The sequence below is a fragment of the Echinops telfairi genome, unplaced genomic scaffold (genome assembly GCF_000313985.2).
Source record: "Echinops telfairi isolate 266 unplaced genomic scaffold, ASM31398v2 ScPeMD7_7416;HRSCAF=8454, whole genome shotgun sequence".
NCBI classification, from domain to species: Eukaryota; Metazoa; Chordata; class Mammalia; order Afrosoricida; family Tenrecidae; genus Echinops; species Echinops telfairi.
Window position 1 is genome coordinate 6,055,714 of NW_022111316.1, and position 11,174 is coordinate 6,066,887.

At 38.0% G+C, this 11,174-nt stretch overlaps 1 protein-coding gene across 1 annotated transcript; it reads left to right on the forward strand.

Annotated features, from left to right (window-relative positions):
* Positions 1-9,436: 9,436 nt before the first annotated feature.
* On the forward strand, positions 9,437-10,375 carry LOC101647273 (olfactory receptor 1030-like). The gene has a single exon (XM_004714894.1). The coding sequence runs from the start codon at positions 9,437-9,439 to the stop codon at positions 10,373-10,375; it is 939 nt and encodes a 312-aa protein (XP_004714951.1).
* Positions 10,376-11,174: the final 799 nt, after the last annotated feature.

Here is an 11,174-nt window from a genome sequence, read left to right on the forward strand (position 1 = left end):
TTCTCTTGATTTATTTTAGTTGGAGATATGTTGAGTGTGTTCTTCCATTTTGGTTTTCTAACTCTAAGGCTCTGCACATTTGATTATAATATTTTACTTTGTCTTCTTCGGCTTCTCTTAAACATTTTCTGTTTGGCTCTTTGAGTTCATCATTTCTTCAATTTGCCATAGTTACTCTACAATTTTCAAGTTTCAGAGGCTCTTATGATATCCATTTTGATTGTTTCTTTTTCTTGTCTTTTTAATGACTGTTTTATTTCTTTCATGAATTATGCTTTTGAGTTCCTTTCACAGCTCATCAAGTTTTCAGGCATTAGTGTTAAATGCATCAAATCTGTTGTTCAGATACTCCTGAAATTCAGATGGGATATATTCAAAGTCGTATTTTGGCTTTGGTGGGCTTGTTTTAATTTTCTTCAGCTTCAACTTGAACTTATATATGAACAATTGATAGTCTGTTCCACAATCAGTCCTTGGCCTGTTTTCAGCTGTTAAGATTGACCTTCTCCATCATATCTTCCCACAAGGGTAGTCAATTTGAATTCTTTTTACTCCATCTGAAGAAATCTATGTGTATAATGTATAACACACATTGTGTTATTGAAGAAAAGACATTTGCAATGAAAAGTCATGGCTCTGGAAAAATTCTAGTGTGCAATCTCTGCTTCATTTCTATCACAAAGACCATATTTTCCAACTACTGTTCCTTCCTCTTGGTTTCCAACTTTTGCATTGCAGTCACTGATCAGTATAAATGCCTATCAGTTTATTGTACTGTGTGGCTTGTGTGTTGCTGGGATGCTGGAAGCTCTGTCACTGGTGTTTCAAATGCAGCAGGGTCAGCCAAAGGGAACAGGTTTCAGTGGAGCTTCCAGACTAAGAACGGATTATGAAGAAGGAATGAGTTGCCAACTTTGTAGAAAGTAGTCATGGAAAATCTTATGCACAAACTTGAAACATTGTCAGATATTGAAGGCTTAATGAAAGAAATCAAAACATTTGTGGAGATAGTGCCAGAGGATGGGCCCCTGGGGTCAGAAAGCATTCAAAATAAAGATGAGGAGAAGCTGCAGTCTCAAAGTAGAGTTGACCACAGCAATATGAGTGGAGTAAAACCTATACGAGTAAAGCCGTCAGGATCGTCATTTGCTGATGGACTACAACTCAAAATGAGAGAGAAGATGCAGTTGAAAACATAAATCAATAATTATAACTTGGAATGCATGAAATATGACTATAGGAAAATGGAAGTCATCCAAAATGAAATAGAATGTGTAAAATTGATATCCTGGGTGTGGTTGTTACATAATCTGTTGTCAATTTGAGAGTATTGAGTGAAGGGGTGGAGTTTAGTCTGTCAATCAGGTTGCAGCTTGATGACCTCATTTGGAGGTGCTAAGGAGATAAATAGCTCTCTGTAGGCGGGGCATTTACACACTCCCTCAGAGACATTCCTGTTGACAAGCCACGTGGAGACAGGCTAATAGCAACAAGAGCCTTGGAGCTGGAGGAGCCACACCAGAGCTGAGATACTTCTATGACCACTGGATCCACAAGACTTTCCACCCACTGGGCTGTGTCTTCCTGTGTTCAGCATCATTGCATGTGTTTCATGAGTCTAAAGAGGAATTTATGGACTAGTATTGACATATGGGGTAATATCAGACTTATGGACTTGATCTGGAGTGGGCTGGGATGTTTTCTCAATGTACAATTGCTTTTGATATAAAACTCTCTCTTATACACAAATGAGTATCTAGGAATTTGTTTCTCTAGTCTACCCAGACTAACTCACTTGGCGTTAGAGAGCTGAAAGGGACATATTGTTGTTAGGTACCATCAAGTCAGTTCTGACCCATAGAGAATCTGAGCACAATAGAAAAAGATAAACTGATATTGGTCATCATAAAATCATATGGCTCACTATGCCAGGAACAACACAATCAAGAGGAATGTGATTGCATTCACTGTCGAAAAGGACATTTCAAGATCTATCTTAAAATACAATGCTGCCTCTGATAGGATTGGATATATCTGCATTCAAGGGAATCTAATCAATACAACTATTATTCAAGTTTATGCACCAACCACAAAAGCTAGTGATGAAAAAACTGAATAATCTTACCAATGTCATCCGTTGGAAATTGATCAAACATGCAAACAAGATCCATTGATAATTATTGGCAATTAGAATGCAAAAGTTGAAAACAAAGAAGAAGGGGACAGATGGATTAGTGAATTTCCAATGGTTTTTATACAGCATGGCCATTTTGAATAATTACAAACAGCATTGTGATTGGGATAAAAAATAAATATCTGGCTTCAGCCACCAAGTCCTCCACCAGCACTCACCCTAGTGACTGGTGGAATCTCCTAATCTGCAAAATGACAAAGTGTAGCCGGCCTCCTCCGCCTTCTCTTCCATGCCTGGTAGTCTGCCCAGAAGGATTTTCCAAAGCTGGAATAGTGGTTCCTAAAAAAGTTGCAAATAGAAATACCATTTGATCCAGCAATCCCACTACTTGTTATGCACCCTGCAAAAATAAGGATCATAATATGAATTGATATATGTGCACTTACGCTCATTGCATTACTATTCAGAATAGTAAAATGATGGAAACAATCTGGGTTCCCATCAATGGAAGGATGGATAGTTATAGTACATAAACATATTGCAGTGGGTTACTACCCAACATTAGAGCATAATAATGAAAGTGAAACCCCTCATATCGCAGATGAACCTGATAAAGAATGGTGAGTGAGCTAGTCAATTACTAAGGGGCAAATATTATATAAGACCCCTGTTATTAAAAATCAAGAAAATAGTAACACACAGAAAAAAAAAATCCTTTGATGGTTACCAGAAGAAGGAATGGAAAGGAGTTCAAATCTTTAATTCGAGGTTTTTGTTCTTAGGTGTTATCAGCCAGTTCAGGCTCAAAGAAATCCTATGTACAAAAGAGCAAATGGCTTGTTCCTGCACAATCCTCACGTTAGTTACGATGTTCGAACCCCTTGTTTCAGTCATCTCGTGCAGGGTCTTCCCCTTTCACCTACTCCCGAGTAAGCATGATTTGTTTCCCTTGGAGCTGATGCTTCCTGATAATATGTCCAATGTAGCTGAGACTCAGTCTCATCATCCTCACTTTTAAAAGATAGATGATAGATAGATAGATAGATGATAGATAGATAGATAGATAGATAGATAGATAGATAGATAGATAGATGATAGATAGATAGATAGATAATAGATGATAGGCGATAGATAGAGATAGATTCTTCTTGAAGATCATGGTACGTGCAATAATCTTAATAAACATTGTAATTCAAAGGAACTCATTCTTCACTCTTCCATATTTCCTGCGAAAAGAAACTATACAATAAGAAAAAAAATCATCACAAAAATATCAAGCAAAAAGAAGAAACAACAGGCCAGGACAATAAAGGTAAATATTACTATATACAAAGTTCTGCAGTAACATCAAGAACTATTATTCCTGGTAGCATTGAGAGTTATGAACTGAATTCCTAACCACAGCTAGTTGAACCCACCAGCTACTCTGTTGGAGAATAATGAAGCAGTCTGCTCCTAAAAAGAAACCCAAAGGGGGCAGTTCTACCCTGTCCTATAGGGTTGCTATGAGTTGGAATCAACTCAATGGTAGTGAGGCTGGTTTCTTGGGATTAGTTAAAACCTACGTAGACACACTAGATAAGCAGGTTTGAGTATATGAATGGGATATATATATATCTCACAGGATGTTTCTGCCTATGTAATTAGCTTTGCTGCAAAAATATATCCTTGAATATTGTAGAACATATAGGAAGCAAAGTTATGAAAGCTTCTTAGCTGTAACTAAAGAGCTGGAGAAAATGAGTTGTTGGGCATACAGGCTCAGAGCCATATATTGGAGGACATTAAAGTAAATTGACATGGTTCAGAAAAATAGGATTCTATATCCTGCATTGTTGAGTAATCATGACAGTTTTAGAAGCATGGGAGCAACCATCTCAAGAGCAATTGTTGGTCAGAGCGAAGAAAATCAAAGATGTATTAGAACAATTAGTACAAAAGGCGAATCGTCCATGAGAACTTCAGCTCAAAACCCTAAGACCAGGAGAACTGCATGGTGCCCATCTCTACCACTAATGACCACTCCAAAAGTGATAATAATAGTAAGTTCTGAATAGAGTAAGAAAAATAGAGAACAAAACTGAAACACATTTGAAAATAACAAAGCAAGTTTGTTGGTCTGATGCAGACTGGTGTAGCCCCTAATACTATGGCCCATAGTGACCCTTCAAGTCTGGCACAAACTCATTCTTTTGGATCAATTTTCAACTGAATAAGAGGGCTTTAAGACACACAATAACACTCTATAAACTTTTACCTAAAACACATAAACGCAGTTTTGTTTTGTTTTTAAATCCCCTAGTCGCACAGTTCTACTGGCATGAATAAGTTGGAATCCCTTGCGGGAGAACAGGTAGCTCACCACACAGCTATTACATAGCAAGGCAGGAATTGAATCACTTTCTCCATATGCAGAGCTGTTACTTCTGTGATTATAGGTTTTTATGATTCCTTTACTTATAACCATAGCGTCATTTTCTTCCTAAATTCCCACACAATAATTTCAGTATTTCCTCATTGTTCCTCTGGTCAGTTCTTATTCTTTCTCTTGCTAAAACTTAAGCTGTTTGAGGCATTAATGACTCAGATGCAAGAGAGCTCAAAAGAAGCTCTCTGCCTTCACAAGTGAATGGGCTCTTTCCCCCATACTGCCTAATTACTCTGCCCTTATCTCCGCCAAGGACGGAATCACACATGAATACTTCTATATCTACCACTAGACCATAATCTCTTTCTAGGCAAGAATATGGACTCACCCTGAATACAGATTCCCACCACCTGGTAGTACCATCCTCAAAACTGTTATTGAGATGACCACCATTGCCACATTTATTGAAAAATTAAATGTGTTGGAGTGAATTATTTCATGCAGATCTGCTAGTCATAGACTTTGTATCTCCCACCAAATGAACTTTTACTGATGGGTTAGGGCAGTGGTTCTCAACCTTCCTAATGCAGCAACCCTTTAATTCAATTCCTCATGTGGTGGTGACTCCCAACCATAACATTATTTTCATTGCTACTTCATAACTGTAATTTTGCTACTCTTATGAATTGCAATGTAAATAATCTGATATGCAGGATGTATCTTCATTGTTACATATTGAACATAATTAAAGCATGGTGATTAATCACAAGACAATATGTAACTATATATTGTGAAATATTTATTTCTAATGACAAATAAATGACATTTTTTCTGGAAGCATGGTGTAGCATGGGTAACTGTCTTCACACCAGGTACTCAGATGTGGGCGGATCTGCATATGGGAGGACCTGTCTGGAGACAGATAGAGCAGCGGTGTCTGGGTTCCTAAGACCATCGGAAATATGTGTTTTCCAATGGTCTTAGGCGACCCCTGTAAAAGGTTTGTTCCACCCCCAAAAGGGTCACTACCCACAGGTTGATAACTGCTGGGTTAGGGTAAGAGAAGATACTGATGAGAGTACATGATTGTGAGTGAGTCACTGTACAGAGTTAATTGTGATTGCTAACGTTCGGGATATGAAATGAGCCATCACCACAGCAGGAAGACAGAGTTACTACTGCTGGTAAGAAAGAAGAGTCAGGAGTGGAGCGCATGTTTTGGACCCCAGGACTCCAGCCCATTTAACCCCTTTGAACCAGATAACCATGTTGACACCAGAGAAGTGGCAGCAATAGAACCAGGAGACAGACTGGTGGTCTTCCCAGCCCAGTGAACAGGTAAAGCTGGGTGCCTTTGGGCTTGAGGTGTGCAGTATCTCCAGGCACTTAATTAAGGAGATAGATCTGCTGACCCAGGGATCTACAGCTGAGAACCTTCAGACCAAGGATGACAGCTAAGTGACATTTCCTTTGGGCATTATTGGCAGCCCTAAAGGCTTTGTAACATTACATTAGCAGGGCAGAGGCCTATTGGTCAAGGATCAGAGAGAGGCCTGCCCATGGACATGACTGAGAAGAGGCTGTCCTGGTCTGAAAATTTGCATCCCAAACATTTGTAACTTATTAACTTCCTTAAGAAACCCCATAATCATGAGTAATATGAGATCTGTGTGGCCATTGCAATGAATTGATGAGCCCAATTGAAATGTTGAAAGTGTTCTAAGAGAAATGGTTAATCTTAAAATTGGTAAGAAGATGGGGCTAGAGTTTTGTCTAACCTCAGCCTTACAGAAATCTGCCTTGGAATTTGAATTTCCTTTCCCCTTGTGTAACTGGAGGAGGACAGATGCCACTCCCTCTCCCTAAGTCACTTTTCTTTACACTACTGTAAGTCACCCTGGTCTGGGCTTGGGACCTGACATGAAACAAAATACCACTCCGATGCTTTCTTTCTCAAACACATTACCATTGAGTCAATCCCGATTCATGGCAACCCTACAGGGCAGAGTAGAAGTGCCCTTGTGGGTTTCCAAGACTATTCTTTGATAGGAGTAGAAAACCTTATCTTTCTTCCACAGAGTGGCTGCTAGTTTTGAACCGGTGACCTTAAGGTTAGAAATCCAACATGTAGACAATTATGCCACCGGGACTCTGTCATATGCTTTCCTAAGGATAAATTTAAAATGCCAAGAAAGAGAAAGCAGATTAAGGATAAGGAAGCCAACCCCAGGAGTCAAAACTCCTTGAAGCTAATTGCAGAAGCTAATTCCTATCCCTAAGCAAGGGCAGTTGAAACAGAGAGAGAATATGAAAAAGAAATAACTATTTTTCTCTTCTTACTACCTCTGATGTTCTAATGGCCAAACTCAGCTGAAATCTAGACACTAAAATACTCCTATTGGTTCAGTTCAGAAGGGTTCAACTCCACATGAAAGCAGAACTTTTGGACTGAGGATAGAGCTGACAAAGAAACAATCACCACACACCTATATTATCTATAAATCCACACATTCTCAGATCTTTGTAGCCTTATTTCCATTAAAAGAGTAATGTATGAGGCTCAGAATTAATAAATAGGGAGGCCATGTTCTCCCACGATTTACAGATCTTCCAATGATCCTTTCAGATTAAAAATATTCTTCTTAAACCACACAGCTTTCTTTCCTACATATTGCAAACAAAAGAACTTAGTATTTCGTCAAGTTAAAAAATATCAAGGTATTCAAGTGTAAATAAAAATTACATAATGAATCCTAATGCTTCTTGATTCTTAGGAGACTTGATTCCCTAGTGATATTGGGGAGTGAGCAAAAGTTATGTCTTCCTTAAGGTTAAAATCATCAGAAAAATTAAAAATAATAGTTGTTTGCCATGAGAAAGATTTTCTGCCAGCAATAATTGTACCTTGGAGATTTGGTCCCTATGTGACACTTCCACTATAAAATCTTCATACCTATTCTCTGACTGGGAAATCATGCTCCTTTCTCAGGTATTATTAGATTGTTTTTTGAATTTCTAATCTAGAAATATGTCTTTTAATCTGTAAAAGTAAAAATGATGGGATAAAACTCTTTTTTCTAATGAATTAGCAAATACCCCTACCAAAATATCTAGTAGTTATTCTACAGCTCTTTTCATGGTATTGCTAGTTATGATTCGTCAGTGGAATAAATGTTACACAATGGAAAGGGAATTCTCTTGCTGAAAAGCTACCATTGGGAAAGCAGTGTTACCATTGTAGCTGTGGCTATAGGTTAGATAAAATTATTGTCTGAGCTACAACAAAAGAGATTCCATTGAATGTTGGTTTTTATTCTAGACTAGACCTGGCTCTTATTTCACCCGATAACCACATTAGCTGCAAATTAGAAAGTGTGTATTTTAAAAGAGGTACCTGAATTAACTCCCACACATTAAGATAATTGCTACTATTAGCCAAACTTTATGGAGAAGAACAGTGATATGAGTTGTACGAGCCCCCAATAAAATGATTTAAAACACAAAAGAAGAAGAACAGCAAAGAACAGAGAGCTGAATAGTGTGTCTACAGCCTGACAGGAACTAGAAACCCAGCCACACTCAGGGCCGTGGAGTCCCATTCAATTCATAGCAACCCAATAGGAACTCAAGGAGGATCCGGCATTCCCATCCTTGATGGCTAGTTCTCAGATATGAAGTACCTTATGTTAAAAGCATGCCATCCTTGGCATTGTAGAAGAGATGCTTCAATCCTGCCACACCTGGGTATCTATCCTTCAAGGAGAATAGACAGTTTTGCATGATGTTCATTTTGATTCTTCCCAAATATTGACAGATACACTTTGTGACATCATAAATACTGTGTCAACTTTGTAGGTAATGTGTACATTATTTAGCTCTCAGATCTTTACATGTTTTAAATAACTTATGTTCATGTTATTATGTTTTCATTAATTTAGCAAACAGGTAGTTTAAGACACAATAATAACAACATTATCACAATTAGGGCAACAAATTCTCTATATTTTTCTCATTATTACCAGGCCCCTTAGAGAAAATTTTACACGTTATTTTTTTCTAATGTTCCTCCCCTAAGTATTTAAGCTGTGATTTGTGAAGTATATATTTTAATTGAATTTTATGTATATATGAACTTTATATGTAAAACAGTAAGATTTACTTTCATCCTTCAAGTACCAACATTCACACCCTTAGACCAAAATAAACAAAATATAAGAGCCTAAAATCAAATTTCTAGTGATAAGATATTTTGGTAATATGACAGCCAATTGAGGTTGATTAAAAAGGAGAAAATGGATATAAATTGAAGAGTGAGTGAGCAGCTTGAATGTTATCTTGGAATTGGAGGAACAGTAAAAGAGGTTGTTGACAAATAAGGCCACACACCAGGTGTCAATTCCATTTATTCCCAAGTTAATTCATCTATGCCTGATACATATGACTGTCAATGACATATTTTAGATGCTACATCAAAAAGTGTCCTATAAATGCACGATATTATCATTTCAAAGAAGGAAATGTTTATACTAATATATACAAGAAAATTATAAGTAGAAATATAATAAAGAATTGTGAAAGCTACCGTCTAAAAATATGACTGCCTAAACAAGGGGAAGAGGTTCAAAAATTTGGGGGAGAATGGAATTAGGAGATACTGAGGTTTTTCAATGGACTTTTTGACACCCTCCCATTGTGTACATGTGTTGTAATACAGATGGGACTTTATATTTATATAAATGTATAAGTTTATATAAAATGTATGCATACAATGTAAATATCCATCACATGTGAATGAGGATATTTCTTTATGGCATATATAATTACACCTTGAGAGAAGAGAAAAGGCCAAATTTTGGGAGCAATGAATATATAAATATCTAAAAGCATTTTTAAATTTCATTTTCTTTAGCCCTCATAGAAGCCAAGAAAACACGATGTTAAGGAAAAACTACACGGAGGTGACTGAATTTATTCTCCTGGGACTGACAGACAGAGCTGAGCTGCAGCCTGTCCTCTTTGTGGTATTCCTGGTGATTTACGGTATCACCATGATTGGCAATATGACCATGATATTTGTAATAAGAAGTGACTCAAAATTGCACACGCCAATGTACTTTTTCCTCAGTCACCTCTCCTTTGTAGATCTCTGTTACGCCACTAATGTCACTCCACAGATGCTGGTGAATTTCTTATCAAAGAGAAAAACTATTTCTTTTATTGGTTGCTTTATACAATTCCACTTTTTCATTGCCCTGGTGATCACAGATTATTATATGCTTACAGTGATGGCTTATGACCGCTACATGGCCATCTGCAAACCCTTGTTATATGGCAGCAAAATGTCCAAGTGTGTCTGCACTTCTCTGGTCGCTGCTTCTTACATCTATGGCTTTGCAAATGGCTTGGCACAGACCATATTGATGCTGCGTCTGACCTTCTGTGGACCCAATGAGATCAACCACTTCTACTGTGCAGACCCACCACTCTTAGTCCTCGCCTGCTCAGATACCTATGTCAAAGAGACGGCCATGTTTGTGGTGGCTGGATCTAACCTCACCTGCTCTCTCACCATTATCCTCATCTCCTATGTTTTCATCTTTGCTGCCATCCTGAGAATCCGTTCTGCTGAAGGGAGGCGCAAAGCCTTCTCCACCTGTGGGTCCCATCTTACAGCTGTCACGGTCTTTTATGGGACTCTGTTCTGCATGTATCTGAGGCCCCCTTCTGAGGCCTCTGTAGAACAGGGGAAAATTGTTGCTGTGTTTTACATCTTTGTGAGTCCTATGTTGAATCCTTTGATCTATAGCCTGAGGAACAGAGATGTCAAAGCAGCAATCAGGAGAATTATCCAACAGAAATTATTTGCTAAGTAAAGGTAGGCATTTTGGACATGAGGGCATGTTGTAGCTTTATTACTTGTTCAATGAATCAACCTTTTTACTTTTCAAATTACTTTCTGTCACTGGGTGTTTTTGGTTTTGTGTTCTTTTGTTTTCTTTCTTCATATAAGGAACTTGGAAGAATATGTCAAACTATTTACTGGACTTTATAGTGCCAGCTCATGCAGTGAACACACACACACACACACACACACACACACACACACACACCAGCAGCAGCAGCAAAAACAACATAAACTACTTCTTGGAAATTCTGAGACCAGAATTTATTGATTTTGCTCTATAAATTCAATAAACCCTGATGATTGTACCCATAGTACAAATCCTCATACCAAATATGAAAGTGAGAAAACCACGTTATGTCAATGACATGGAGCCCAAGGCAGTGCTAAGTTTCACGCTGGCCAATTAGCCAATATGTCTGTGGCTCAAGTATATTCAGGGGCTCCTTCAAAGAAAGCCTTGACAATTGACTTCGGAAAAGTCAGCCATTGAAAACCCTACAGTGCACATTCTTCTCTGACACACATTGGGTCGCCGTGAGCCTGAAAGCACTTTACCACAACTGTTGTTAACTGTATGCAGCAGCAATACAGTTTTTCAGTGCTTAATGATGTCCAAACTCTTTTTAAGAACTTATTTTCCCTCTCCTTTATACAAGTCACACAGCAGTGATCTTGTGGTTTCTTCGAAGACTGACTCTAAGAAATATTTTTCAAATAGTATTACTGATCCACTAGCATTTTTCTCAGTCAGGATTCTCATAGGAATG

Excerpts from the sequence above, each read along its gene's own strand:
- LOC101647273 (XM_004714894.1), top strand. The coding sequence starts at position 9,437 with ATGTTAAGGAAAAACTACACGGAGGTGACTGAATTTATTCTCCTGGGA.